At 49.6% G+C, this 14821-nt stretch overlaps 2 protein-coding genes across 2 annotated transcripts in view; one reads left to right on the top strand and one right to left on the bottom strand.

Annotated features, from left to right (window-relative positions):
* The first annotated feature begins 1566 nt into the window (after positions 1–1566).
* On the top strand, positions 1567–3857 carry cdk5r1b (cyclin dependent kinase 5, regulatory subunit 1b (p35)). Its single transcript, XM_061810585.1, has 2 exons — positions 1567–3193; positions 3673–3857. Exons 1-2 carry the CDS (start codon positions 2073–2075, stop codon positions 3686–3688), a joined length of 1137 nt encoding a protein of 378 aa, XP_061666569.1. The 5' UTR covers positions 1567–2072; the 3' UTR covers positions 3689–3857.
* A 3086-nt stretch (positions 3858–6943) lies between these two features.
* Positions 6944–14821, bottom strand: part of myo1d (myosin 1D) — a 44772-nt gene continuing 36894 nt past the window's right edge. The window contains exon 22 of the mRNA XM_061809321.1: positions 6944–8717. Within this exon, the coding sequence (XP_061665305.1) occupies positions 8561–8717 (157 nt within the window). The 3' untranslated portion in view covers positions 6944–8560. The remainder of the gene's footprint in view (positions 8718–14821) is intronic.

Below are 14821 nucleotides of genomic sequence, written 5' to 3'. Positions count from 1 at the left end.
CGCGAGCGCGCGCCTCGAATTGGGTCAAACGCGAACGTCCTCCAATCAGCGGACGGCCCCGGCGGTGCGTTCAAGGTTGCCCGCCGCCGTTGCGTTTGTCGTCCACCCCCCCCCCCCCCCCCACCCCCACCCTCAAGAACGCCGCGGCAGGAGGACCACCGCCTTTGCGCCATCAGTGCACAACATAACACTGCACGACACCATTTTTTTCCTTTTTTTTTTTTTTTTTTTGGAGCTACACATCATCCAGCATCGCAGCATCACTCCGTGGAGGAGGAGGAGGAGGAGGTGGAGGAAGAGGAGCGCATGATCCCCGTCCCCCTGCATTCTCTCCAGCTGCACACGCGCCGCGTGTTTTCCCCCGAATAAATACACTCCGTGTGTTAGTTTTGTGGGATTATCGCGTTTTTGAACGGACCGAGATGCCCGTCGCTCGCCGTTGGTGAGTGGGGAGAGGCTCGCCTTCATCCTCGTCGTCGCTGCGCAGTCTTTCGACGAGCCCGGTGAGATTATATTTCTTATTTTTTTTTTAATATGTATGTTCTCCACTATCTTGCGACGGTGCCAAAAGGAGGAAGCAAGAATGTTTCCGATTAACTCATTTTTCATTATTATTTTTGCACGGGGGTGCTATAAATAGCCTCGTCCCCACGTCGGGCTCATCTTCAGAACCATGGAGAGCGTCCGTCAACCGGAATTAGCAATTTTTCAAAAAAAATTAATCATCCCCATCTTCACGCCCGGTTTAATATTTTTGTTTGTTTTGTTTTCTTCACGGATGACTGCGCGATGTTCCTCTCGGTTGGGTCGGGGGTGACAATTGGACCGAGAGAAAAATTCTGCAGCCCCATCGTTTCATGACAATAATCGTCAACGCGTTCGAATCCGTCTGGGCGGTGTTTACAAGCCGGGCGTCCATTTTAATGATGCTGCATGATCCAGTCCACTCACCGCGCCGTGGAGGGAAAAAAAAAATGAAGTATGGATTTGTGCTCGTGAAATATTAATGCAAAAGCACCGCCGAGGCTGCACGCGCGTTGCTGTTTTTATGTGACCGCGGCGCAGGGAGCAACACTTGACACGGTGTTGATCGTTGCTTGCAGATTATCCTCATAACGGCCATCATCTGCTGCGAGGCGTGCGAGCGCCGAAATGACCCGGCGGAGTCCAGTTGATAAGATGCAAGGACAAACGGAATGATAGGAAAAATTCATGGGCATTAATAGACAATAGACAGAATTCGCAAAGGGGGGAAAAAAATAAACAAAAAACGCTGCAAATGGCCAGCTGCTCGGTGTAAGCGGCATAAGCAGTTTGTGGTGTACTGTATTAATTAAAGTCATAACATGGAAATGGAATAAAAAGCATAATTCGGCTTTAGGGTACATTTGGGGTTGAAACCATTAACGGCGTCCATAAATTCCTATTCATATTTCTCATCAGACTTTTGTGCACTTTCTGTAACACCGTCAGAGGCCACAAGATGGCGTCAAAGCTCTGGCTACGTTGAAAGTAGTAATCGGTGTCAAGGAAGTCTCAGCAAAGCGATATCTCTCTGGTGAGACGGATATCTTTGCGTGTTGGGGAGGAGCTCAGTTTAGCCTGGGTTGTTGGTTGAAGTTAGATTTACAAAGGTCATATTGTAAAGTGAGTTAGGATGAGCTGCTAAAGCGTTGGCCTCACAGTTCTGGGTTCGATCCCGGCCCCTCCTATGTGGAGTTTGCATGTTCTCCCCGTGCCTATGCGGGTTTTCTCCGGGAACTCCGGTTTCCTCCCACATCCCCAAAACATTCAACAGTAATTGGACACTCTAAATTGCCCCGAGGTGCGATTGTGAGCGCGATCGGTCGTTTGTCTCCGTGTGCCCTGTGATTGGCTGGCAACCAGTACCGCCTCCTTCCCGTTGACAGCTGGGATAGGCTCCAGCACTCCCCCGCGACCCTGGTGAGGATAAGCGGCAAAGAAAACGGATGAAATGATTATTTTCAATCCTAAACAAGAGGGGATCGGTTTTCGGCATGCGTTCCTTGCCCCGCGTGAATACCTTAAAGACACTACAATATTACGTCTGAATGAAAGTCCTCATCTCACTCCCAAAAAGTTCTTCGGGGCCAAGCCAGCACCAGATACCCAAAATGTGGACGGCGTTCATCGGTCCGACAACTGATCTCATTTTCCTCCCGCCAGCCGCCGTCCGGAGAGCGAAAGAACGAGCGGGACAGACGAGACGAGGCCCTCGCCGTCGCCCTCCCGAGATCTTCCGTCGTCTCCTCGCCGCCGTCGCCATGGGAACCGTGCTGTCCCTGTCGCCCAGCTACCGCAAGGCGGCCCTGTTCGAGGACGGGCCCGCCGCGGTGGGCCACTACACGGCGGTCCAGAACAGCAAGAACGCCAAAGACAAGGGCCTGAAGCGCCACTCGCTCATCAACGTGCTGCCGTGGAAGCGCATCGTGGCCGTCTCGGCGAAGAAGAAGGGATCCAAGAAGGTGCAGCCCAACGGGACCTACCAGAACAACGTCAGCCACTTGAACAGCGAGAACCTGAAGAAGTCGCAGTCGTGCGCCAACCTGTCGTCCTTCGCGCAGGACCAGAGCACGCCGAGCGCCACCAAGGCCCCCGACGACAACCCCTCGGTCAAGAAGGCGGCGGCGGCGGCCCCGGCGGCGGCGGCCGCGCCGGGCACCCCCAAGCGGGTGATCGTGCAGGCGTCCACCAGCGAGCTGCTGCGCTGCCTGGGCGACTTCCTGTGCCGGCGCTGCTACCGCCTCAAGCACCTGTCGCCCACCGAGCCGGTGCTGTGGCTGCGCAGCGTGGACCGCTCCCTCCTGCTCCAGGGTTGGCAGGACCAGGGCTTCGTCACGCCCGCCAACGTGGTTTTCGTCTACATGCTGTGCCGCGACGTGGTCTCCTCCGAGGTGGCCGGCGAGCACGAGCTGCAGGCCGTGCTGCTCACCTGCCTCTACCTGTCCTACTCCTACATGGGCAACGAGATCTCCTACCCGCTCAAGCCCTTCCTGGTGGAGAGCTCCAAGGAGGCCTTCTGGGACAGGTGCCTGTCCATCATCAACCTGATGAGCGCCAAGATGCTGCAGATCAACTCCGACCCGCACTACTTCACGCAGGTCTTCGCCGACCTCAAGAACGAGAGCCAGAAGGAGGAGGAACGCAGCCGCCTGCTCGTCGGCCTGGACCGGTGAGAGTTGACCGATTTTATCGTCACTGTGGACTAAAAGCAGTCGATTTCCAGACTAAAACCCTATAGAGTATGCTCCCCCCCCAAAAAAAAAAGACTAAAGAAAGTAACCGTTAATGCGAGCTGTAAATAATTAACGTATCAAATAATATCATTGACCAAGAAAGCGTTAAGTGACACTTTAAGTCAAATGCATGCTCTATGGGGTTTAAGTCGGGAGATGTTCAGTGCCCACTAGGCTCGACGGAGTCGCTGAAAGTGAAGGGTTTGGTTCGGATCCAAGCTTGAGTCACATCCTCAGCAGCTAATACACATGCTCGATGGGGTTTTACTCTGGAGATTGGCTTTTCTTAGCTCCCGGTCCCCCCCCCCCCAAAAAAAAAAAAAATTAAACGCAACGTGGAATGAGGGTTGTACTTATTTTTTTTTTTTTTTAGTGGGTTAGGGTTAATCTTTGCCCCCTGTCGTGTGCCCCGCAGGAGGGCCATCGCTTGACCGGCGCTCGCCACCACACGACGACGGTGAAATTCCTGCACCACCCGCCCCCACCCCGGCACCCTCGATGCGGGCTCACGTGGACTTCGGCCAGACCGGGACGAAACGCCGGCTGTGGCGTTGAGGACTTGAGACTTTTTTTTTGTGTGAAGGGGAGGGTGTGTGGGGGGGGGGGGGGTTCTTTTAGATGTGACCAAGCGGGCAATGCTGAGATGGACCGACGCGTTGTTGGTACTTTTACTCGCCCCCCCACCCCCGAAGACAATGCCCCCTTTTTCTCGTTTTTCATCTATTACGACAATTTACTGGATGTTTTCATACCCGTGCAGAGCTTCTTACTTTTTATTTATGGCTCTTCGGGAACAAGCTCGTTTTATTTGTAACGATCCGACGATTAGATTTGTGTGTTTTTTGCACGCGTAGCGCACCGAGGAGGAAAACCTCCTCCTGTTCTTTGGACTCGGATGATCCCCGTTAGTGTCGATTTTTTAGCTCCGGCTGCTCGCGTCATGTTTTTTTTGCTCATCAGTGCCATATCGTCCATTACGCGCTCCCTTAAACTGATATCTACTCACTTTATTGACATTTATGGGCTCGTTACGCCGACCGTCGGCGACGGTTTGTCTCGTCTTTGGCGGGAATGAAGATTGCTTCCGGTCGAGCGTCGGCCGTCTATCACGGGTGACCCGCGGGAACGATCGGACTAGCGCCGGGACGAGAAAAGTGAAAACGGGAATAAAGTGATAGAAAAAGAAAAGTTCTTGATTGATAATGCCGTTTTTTGTTTTGGGTCAGTTCATTTTCACCTCAGTGGGATTGCACCTTTCCGACTGGCGATCTTAAGCTCCGCCCCCTTCGCCATGTCGCGCAAGCTTCCAAAATGGCGACTGAACAGAACAGGTTTGAAGATGATTCTCTATCGCTTATTCCAGATAATATTGGGGTATGTTTTTTGCCAAATGTGTCAGACTTGTTCAAGAGAGTTCTCCAGAGAGGTCTCAACTATTTCACGGAATTAAGATTTTGGACGCAATGTCAGAGTTACAGCGAAACGTTGGCGATCGATGCAAAAAAAGTTTTCACATTGAAATCCAACAGGATAAAATACTACTATAACAAAATAGTACTACTTACTGACTTCTCCCTCACTTACCTTCGAACATACGGTCTTGTGTTTGTTGATTTTGTCCAGATTTAGTTGCACGTGCGCTCTTCCGCGAGCCTTAATCCACCGTAGACACTTGGTCAACTGTTTTTTTCGGCTTTGGAAAATGAATCAAGCGGGCGCCTTGTAAGATAGCAGAGTTATCTTTCATCAGAAGTGCATCTGAGGACCGTTTTCTTGCTCACGTGAACTTTTCCGAGCGCACGCCGCTGGCAACCGGCGTTGCTTGTGGGACAACATGGCGGCAGGGGCGTGTCACGACAATGCGGCCATCTGATTGGCTATCACTGTATGAGCGACAGGTCGGAAAGGTCCATTGAAATGCATACCTGCACACCTTCGCCACTATCGGGTTTATTTACTTCCATCTTCCGATTTCTCCCGTTTCATCCCTGGTGTCGGATTTCTTCCCATTTTTACTGCGCTCGTCACATTCTGCCATATTTTCCGTCATTGCCGCATTCATCCCGCATTTTATCGGTGTCAAATTCCTCCCGAACTTCTGGTGTCACATTTCTGTCATATTATATTGCTGGCATCATTTTTTTGTTGTTGTTGTTCAACTACTTGGTCATGGCTTATGGTGGCTACTTTTTTTTTTTTTGCTGTAAGAATTTTCCAGAGCACACGTCTCCCGCCCGCCCGTATTTTACCGCGGGTGGCAAACTTCTCCCGCATTTTGCAAAGTCAATAAACGCGAGGGAAGGTCGGCGAGTGGCGGTCACGCTCGCAGAAGATTACAACGGCGCTTGGCGGGGAAGTCACCAGAAATTGTGCGTAATCCAAAAATATCACATCGCACCAGTACAAGCATCTCCGACGGCTGCGTTTTAAGATAAGACAGCTCACTTTTTTTGTTGTTGTTTGTTTTTTTTTTTTTTTTTACCGTATAACACTCTCCTTTTCTGATCCTTTTTGAAGGTCACTTAAAAAGTCAAGTTTCCACCAAGGGAGTTGTCGGCTTGGAAGTGGAAATCCTGAAGTTCGGTTTTCTTATGTCGTCTTTCGATGCTTTGCCCACCAATCGACGTTTTTTTTTTTTTCTTTAGGTCGCCCATGCGTGCGGTTGATATGTGCCAACAAGATTTGAATGAAAAATCCATCCATTCATTTTCTTAGTCGCTTATCCTCACGAGGGTCGCAAGGAGCGCTGGAGCCTATCCCAGCTGTCAACGGGCAGGAGGCGGGGTACACCCTGAACTGGCCGCCAGCCAATCACAGGGCATATTGCACATTTTATAAAAAACATCGACAAACACTCGCTTCAATCGCGCCACTCGTCCCTCTTCGCTCCGTTCACGCTTGCGTCTGTCGCCGCGTACCTTGTAGATAAAATAACAGCAGAGGTCGTCGTGTGTGTGTGTTTGTACAGAGGATTGTGTAGAAAGTTGCTTAGGTGGGGGGGGGGGTCGTCTGAGGGGGGGGGGGCAAGAGGGGTTCAGGGCTGTCGACAGTTATTCAAATGTAAAAAAAAAAAAGAAGCAAAAAAAAAAAAGTGTCTGTTCCTGATTTGATTTCCCCGATTTGGCTTCTTACTTTCATTTATTTTTGTACTGTGATGAAAAAATAAAATCCCGAATAAAAAAAAAAAATTGAAAAAAATCCACCGACTCGTTCCGCACGTCCGGGGCTGAGTCACGCTCGCTGGGCTTTTGTTTACCCACGCAAAAGCGAATTGGGCAGCACAAAAAGCACTAAAAATAAGTCAACCGTCGGGCACGGGCGTTCAAAACTTTCGGAGAGGTCAAATTACGCTCAGGTGTATTTTCATGAGTCACGTATGTATGAAATATTGACCGCAATCCGCTCGATCACACAGACGTCAAAATTGACCACCCCGGGAGGCAAAACGGACGCCGAGGCGAGTCACCGAGTCATCGCCGGCAGCTAATTAAAGCGTCCCCCCGGCGACCGAGCGACGGGAGGCGGTGTCGTCATGACGACGACAAACTTACAGACGGACGGTTACGGGGGCGGCGGCGTTCATCGCGTCGATTCGGGCGAAACAGGCGTCGGCGACTCAAAGGATACGACGACTTCCTGTTTGCGTGCATTTTTAATACGACAAGTGACACAAAAGAGCTCAAATATTAAAAGTTATGAAGTGTTTATTCTGGTAAGAATATGAAAACGTATGCAGAAAAGGACAACAAATGAGGCACACGTGAATGCAATGCACACACAATACGCACAATAAATTACGGAGGATGGCGGCAATTTGGCGCGGGGACGACCGGGGACGCGCAAATGGCACGCGCGTACAACGCCGGAGTGATTTTTTTACTTGTGAGGATTGGCAAAAAGTGGAGGAAGGAGGGGGAAAGGGAAGGAGAATGGAAGGAATAATGTCAAAAGGCAAAAACAGGAAGAAATATTTTGTGAGGAAGCGCGAACAGGAAGAAGGAGTAGAGGAAGAGGAAGAAGAAGAAGGAGAAAGCAGAGAGTCCTCCACTTTTCTTCTTCTTGGCGTGACTGCGCGTTGGTCCCGAGGCCGAGCGGACCGGGGACTCGGGCGCACGCACCTCCGCTTCAGTCGCGCGCCACTGAACGCGAATCGCTACACGCTATGCAAGCACGCAGTACTTTGTCACATGACATGACAAACTACCGCGCGTGTGTGTGTGTGTGTGTCCTTTGGGTTGCGTGCAATGGCGTCTGTTAGCATCTGTTAGCACGGCGGCTAACGCACCCTGACGCGAAAACGGCGGGTTCTTCTAACGCAGCTGTGCCTCGGGATCCGAACGAACGCAACTTTCCCGTTTTTGGTGCGGCAGACAATAATACGCACACGCATATATTCTTTATCCTCCACGATAAACGAAACGTATGGCGGCAGCTTTACCGAGGCACTGCGTGGATATTATACCGCCCCAAGTGGTGAAGCACGGAACTAATCATGCGAAAAATTCTTTACATTCTATTTAGTCACATTATGAAAGTAATACTCTATAATATTGTAATTTATAGAAATATATATTTTAGAGTGTTACTTTCACGATATAAATTTTTTTTTTTTTTTTTTTTTTTAGTGGGATTCTAAAACTATTTAATGGCATTTCCATTAATTTCTATGGAGTGAAGAACTAATTAAACTCGAATTTCGCCGGTTATTATTTATGTTATTAGTGCGCCAGTCCTCATATATACACAGTAGTTACGCACTTTTCTTAATGATTACGATTATTTTGCGGACCCCAGTTTGAGATCCGTTGAATTTCGCGAGTCCGATAAAGCCGAGGTGCGTGTTTTTGGAATTTGGGAGGAAGCCCGAGTCGAAAAACGGAGAATCGCAACCGTGAGCCAAAACTGCCGATCGCTTGCGTATTAAATGCGACATTTTTAAATTAAAATCGCAGATGTGCTCAGCACATCGCAGCTCCAGAAAAAAAAAAAAAAAAAAAGAAAAAGACAAAAATCAAGACATGCCTTTGGCAAGGACACCGTTTACAATTATTGAGCTTCCACTTGAAATCTTTCATAAACATAAAAGTTATTAAATTGAAACTTGAATCGACAACAAAAAGAATCAATATTGCACAAAGCAAATTAAAATTAAAAATTAAAAAAAAAGGGGGGGGGGGGACACTTTTGTTGGATGATCCAGCAGCGCTAACTGTCTAAAGCTGCGATTGGACGACGCCCAAAACAAGTCAATCACCTTCCAGACCCGCTGGGGGCGCTCCCTCCCCCGCCGCGCCGCTCATCCTTCAGTCGGCGGGGACGGCCAACACGTAGCCGGCGCGGCTCTTGCTGAAGTCGGGCTGCGATTGGTTGATCTTGGGCTCCACCACGATGGTGCACTTCCTGCCGTTCATGCTGCACTGGATGGGGCTGCAGACGTTCACCTGCAGCTTCCGCCGCTCGCTGCCCCCCGAACGGGAAGTTACGACACAAACAAAAACGTCCGTCAAACGCACGCAAAAACATTTCCGCCTCGACTCGGCAACAATTTCATATACGATTCGTGACCGCCGAGTGACGGTTTAGACTAAAGACAGCAAAAACGTTGCAGTGTTTCCATTTATAAAAAAAAACATTTGGATTGGAAGGAATCCATTTATCCATCCATCCCTTTTATTTGCCGCTTATCCTCACAAGGGTCGCGGGGAGTGCTGGACCCTATCCCAGCTCTCAACGGGCAAGCACACCCCAAACTGGTCGCCAGCCAATCGCAGGGCACATCGAGACAAACCGCCGCACTCACAATCACACCTTGGGGCAATTTTAGAGTGTCCAATTAATGTTGCACGTTTTGGGGATGTGGGAGGAAACCCGGAGAAAACCCACGGGGAGAACACGCAAATTCCACACAGGCGGGGCCGGGATCGAACCCGTGTCCTCGTGGATTGTGATGTGCCCCACCGTGCCGCTGGAATTCATTCATATTTATCACTATTCATATTTTATGATGGTATTATTACTATTGTGAAATACTTTTTTTGTTTTTAACATGCTGTTGATTGCATTGAATGAATCAGTGCCTTTGTAACTATGTCCTTGGCAGTCTTCAGCGCAAACATGTTTCATCTTTTTCCTTCCTTGGGGCCGATTTTTATTTATTTATTTTTTTGGGGCGGCACGTTGGGCTCACAGTTCTGAGGTCCCCGGTTCAATCCTGGACCCAAACATTTCCAACATTTGTTTTTCCTGTGTCCATCCATCCATTCTCTTCACCGCTTATCCTCACGAGGGACACGCAACATTAATTGGACACTCTAAATTGCCCCCTCGGTGTGATTGTGAGTGTGACCGGCTGTTTGTCTCGATGTGCCCTGCGATTGTCTGGCGACCAGTTCAGGGTGTACCCTGTCTCCTGCCTGTTGACAGCTAGGATAGATTCCCTGTGACCCTTGTGAGGATAAGGGGTGAAGAAAATGGATGGACAGACACGGGAAAAACAAATGTTGGAAATGTTGCAAACGCAAGCCGGGCTTTTCGCTTTTTCCTCAAACTTGAAGACAATCGCGACGGGCCGCTCGCACGCACGCAGGCAGCGGGAGAAACGCGCAAAACCGAAATCCGTGAACGCAAACGCGCCGCGCGCGGCTTCGGCTGCGGCGGGGAGGGAGAAGTTGCCGCCGGTTGCCACGGCAACCTCCGCCAGCCCAACTCCCTCCCATCTGTCGCGGCCGCCGGCCAAAGGCGCTACTTGCCGAAATGCCAGAGGGACGCTGCGCTCGGTGTGAAGGGCAAACACGGGGACGAGTACACGCGCATACCTCGCAACTCAACAACAAATACAGTAAATACGCAATAAACTCAAGAGTGCGTCAACAAATATAAAAAAAAAAAAAAAAAAAAAACAATTTTTTTTTTTTTTTTTTTAAAGGTCACGGGATGATCTTTCTTGCCCGGCAGGTCGTCTGAGCCGCTTTGACCTCCCCCAAGGCAGACTTACACTTTCAATGGGCTCTCAAACGTGCAAAAATCAACAACCCCCCCCCTAACACACACGCACACACTCACACTCACACACTCTTGTTGTGAGTCTGCCCCCGCCGCCCCCCCCCCCCAAATAATCTTTCAATTACGTCGGAAATTGTTGCAGCTGTGTGCAATTTCGCACAGCGACCCGGCACGCCACAATCAGATAATTATGTGTTGTGACAAAAAAAAAAAAAAAAAAAAAAATGGATGGCGACAGATGCTTTGGATCCCACAGCAACTGTGACACGGAATATAAATATGATTGAGTAAAGTCCAAGAACGTTCCGCCGCTATTTTCTCAAAAACGATGATCACCCGGGAGGTGTTCAGGTATCTTGGGGTATCCCCGCTGAAGCTACTCCCCCCGCCCCCGGCGACCCGACCCGGAGAAACGGTAGAAAACGGACGGATGGACGTCGAGACTAACGAGGAGGATTCTAGCGGCGAACTTGTCCCGCTCGGCCCTCCGACGGCAATCGCGGTGAATCGAGGCCAATCGAAAGGTTATAATCCCCGCGAAGGATTAAGTGCGCAGATGCTGGATTATGCTGCATTAGTTTGATCCACGCGCGGCTAATTAGCATGCGTGTATGTACGGCGCACGCCGGCTAACGTTCTTTTAAAGGACGGAAATGCTAATGAGGATCGCTACTCCTTGTTATTCATGCGTTCGTGCTGACAGAGCACACAGAAAAAAATGCAGACGCTCGGCAAGTTCAAATCTCACGGGACGACGTTTTGTTATTCAGAAAGATCTTTTCGCCGCGTTTGTAAAATACAGTAGGCCGGAATCCGCGTGTGAGAAAGATAAATCGAGTACCGTCATTTTCAGACTATAAACTGCAACTTTTTTCCCACAAGCTTACGACCCTGCAGTTTATGCGATGATCCGGCTAATTTGTGCATTTTTTTTTTCCTAGCGGCCGCAAGGGGGCACTCGAGTGAGACCGGTGGAATATATGTGCCGAGGAAGTGACTTCTACCGGTCCGGCACTGTTAGCGTTGCGCTAGCGTGTTACTGCCGTGTCTCAGTGATTTTTACCTGCATGTTTTTTTTATTAACCGGCCCTGTTAGCATGGCGGCGCTAGCGTTAGCATTAGCGCGGCGGTGCTCGCGTTAAACTCTCTGTGTACCGTCTTTCTTTGTAAATACCTCGTGTTTCAAATCTCGGTTTCACTTGCGGCTTTTACGCGGCTGCGGCCTATGTATGTAGCAAATGGTATTTCCTTTCCAAATGTACTGGGTGAGGCTTATAACCAGGTGCGCTCTCGAGGCCGGGAATTACGGTAGACGTCGGAACAAAAATCATCATCATCATCGGGTTTTCCGCAACTATGTATAAAATGTTTTGAGTTGCCTTTGAGTAATTTAGCGAAACATCAGCGTTGTTGACCTGCTAAGCTAACATTAGCTTGATCTCTTGCTAGCATGAAGTCTAGCATGCTGTGTTTAGTGTCGAAAGAGCACACCCGTGCCACTAATGACATGAAAATCCCTCAATGATCACGTTGACTATTGTGTGCGTTTCTTTTGGAATTAGCATTTCTATGAATATGCAAATCGCCGTCGTCCCTCAAAGCAATTTACCGCACTTGACATCTTTTCGTTCGACACAACGGACAGAAGCGCTTGTTTAACAGCGGCGACATCGGATCGAACGGCGCCTCGATGGCGAATCCCTTTAGAAGTTTTTCTAAGAGGCATCGTTGTTGTTGTCCGGTCGTTGAGACATCCAAACGGGCGCAGGCAAACAATGTCTTCCGCGGGTTCCCAGCGCAACACCGCACCCCTTTTGTCGAATTTGATCCTCGGCTCGGCAGCGCGGCCTCGCTTCAGGAGCTCCCCGCGGGGTACATTTTAATCGATTGCGCTTTCTTTACGTCTCCTCGCTGACCCGCTCGGAACCGTGCTGTAACCCCCGGAGCCCGCGGCTCAGGAGCTCTCGGGAGAACAAAATGTATTCTTGTTTGCCTGGAAACGGCCCGACCTGCGATGCGGCGGTGAATTCTTCACGAGGAGCGATAATTGTAACCGCTGGTGGGCTGTAGAAATTCTTTGTTACATCACAAGTGAAAATTGGTGTTGAAAAATTCACACTGTTGGTGTTAACAACCCTGACAAGTTTGAATGAAAAAGTATGTGAAATATGGCTTCAAAAAAGTGAGAAATCACTCTATTTGTCTCTGGCTTCATACGCTGTGGGCATGTCCACTCAATGACACAAATATTTTCTTTTATGCTGACCCATCTTACGTGTTTTAAGATATGAAAACATATCCCTTTGAAGCCCCCGGTGGCTAAAATGTATTCGTCGGGTTGTCACGGGCCTTTGCGGTGCGACTTGAAGCGTTAATTCCCAGTTAGCTAGCTAGCGAGCTTAAGTAACGTGTAATTACCAATGCGAACAAAGACGAAGCTCAAGTTGTTACATGGTGGGGGAGGAGAGATCTGAGGCCGGATGAAGGAGTGCGTCCTTAACCCCCCCCCCCGCCGGACCCCCCCCACACCAAACATAAGGAAAACCCGAATGATGAAAATGTAGCTTAGCGCTAGAGTTATACAATTAAGTAAAACATAGTTGTCAGTCATTGCAAGTTTCCAGCGAGTATCTTCAAATGTAGGCGGTACGGTGGTGCAGCTGTAAAGCTTTGCCCTCACAGTTCTGAGGACCCGGGTTCGATCCCAGCACTCCCCGCGACCCTTGTGAGGATAAGCGGCTAGGAAAATGGATGGATGGATCTTGAAATGTATTTCGAAATCCCTGAATTCACTTGACAGCGTAAAGTCAGACTCCGAAATCCACGTAAGTCAACAATTTGAATCAGTAGTGGCCCTTTTATCAGACTTGTTTTCGTCGTAGCCGCATTTGGACTTCAATACTTAATGGCGGCCACCTCTGACAGTTTCACTTGACGAGGGGGAAAAACAGCAGCAGGAGATGTTTTTTTGGATGAGCGTCATGAGCTCATTATTTTATTCACGCGTGTCGCCCTCGACCCGCGCCATGTGTTTGCCGTGACTCGGCCACGTTTAAATGAGCGCCGCGGCGGGGAAAAACAAAAAGGGCCCCGCGCGCGATGCGTGACCCCGCGACAACGCGGGACGTCGGGTGATCGACGCGTGCCAATAGCAGCTGCCGCGCTCCGACAAACGGGAAGCGGCGCAGAACCGGAAATGCGGAAAAAGCGGCGCCGTCTGCGTCCGGGGGGACGGGACGGACGCTCGCGCTTCGCAGATGGCGTGTCCGACGGGGCTTTGTGCCGAGTTACTGTTATTCATTGATCCGTGGCTTCCGGAAGCCTCCTGCCTCACGGGAGATTGCCGTAAATTCATCGTGGTGTGGTGGCGTTGAATTTAACTCACTTCGCAACGAGTTGCAGCTCGACAGTCAACATAAAACAGGCTTATAACGCCGTTTATTGCAAAGTTTACTGTCAAATTAAACCCAAAATCAAGAGAAATGACTTTTAACCAAACCACTATCACTTTGTCCGACAAAACTCAATATAATACTCACTGGCGTATATTTCTTTACTCATAATCGCTTGCTGTAGTCATGAAAGTCTTCTTCGTGTGTGCATGACTGTATTATACTGCCCCCTGGTGGGCAGGTCATGCACACCAAAGGGAGCTACAATGAATGAACTGAACAATGCACAAAATGTTCATGCATCCATCCATCCATTTTCTTCGCCACTTATCCTCACAAGGGTCGCGGGGAGTGCTGGAGCCTATCCGAGCTGTCAACGGACAGGAAGTCGGGTACACCCTGAACTGGTCGGCAGCCAATCGCAGGGCACAAAGACAAACCACCAAATCATACTCACAATCACACGGACGGGGCAATTTAGAGTGTCCAATTAATGTTGCATGTTTTTGGGATGTGGGAGGAAAACCGGAGTGCCCGGAGGAAACCCACGCAGGCACGGGGGGGAGCATGCAAACCCCACACAGGCGGGTTCCGGGATCGAACCCGGGTCCTCAGAACTGTGACGCCAACGCTTTCCAGCTGATCCACCGTGCCGCCACAAAATGTTCAGTTTTTTTTTAATATTCTGTTTGATTTTGATTTTTTGGGGAGGGGGGAATGGGAATACAACATTATAAATTTTATTTTCCCATTTCCCTTATAAAAACTTTCCATTTCAATGGGTTAACATGATTTGAGATATGAACGATGTGATTACACTTGCATCTCAAGCCACCACAGTACAGTTTCCAAAATAATTAAGAAGCTGGTACGTATCGGGACATCGTTCATTCTATCTAATATTGACAGGTATGGACAATTTATAGGGTCTATAATAAACTTTTTGGAACGTCTGAGGAAGCTGGAGGAGAGAAATCCCACGCGAGTACGCGGGACAACATCGCATCTTTGCGCTGAAGGTCGTCAGAGGATACGGGGGAAAAAAATGGCCAAGAAATCAAACGGAGCACGCGAGGCTCCTGAAAGAGCAACCGAGGCGTGATGGACGTCGCGGCGGTGGAGCGCGGAAAAGGTGTCGGGCGCGATGGATGGTGGCGACGAAATGAGGTC

Source organism: Syngnathoides biaculeatus, chromosome 22 (assembly GCF_019802595.1).
Source record: "Syngnathoides biaculeatus isolate LvHL_M chromosome 22, ASM1980259v1, whole genome shotgun sequence".
Lineage (NCBI taxonomy): Eukaryota > Metazoa > Chordata > Actinopteri > Syngnathiformes > Syngnathidae > Syngnathoides > Syngnathoides biaculeatus.
The sequence above is the reverse complement of the archived record's forward strand: the minus strand, read 5'-3'. Positions and strand labels throughout refer to the sequence as shown.

Bases quoted from the DNA above. Each gene is read 5' to 3' on its own strand.
- cdk5r1b (XM_061810585.1), top strand. From the start codon at position 2,073: ATGAAAGTCCTCATCTCACTCCCAAAAAGTTCTTCGGGGCCAAGCCAG.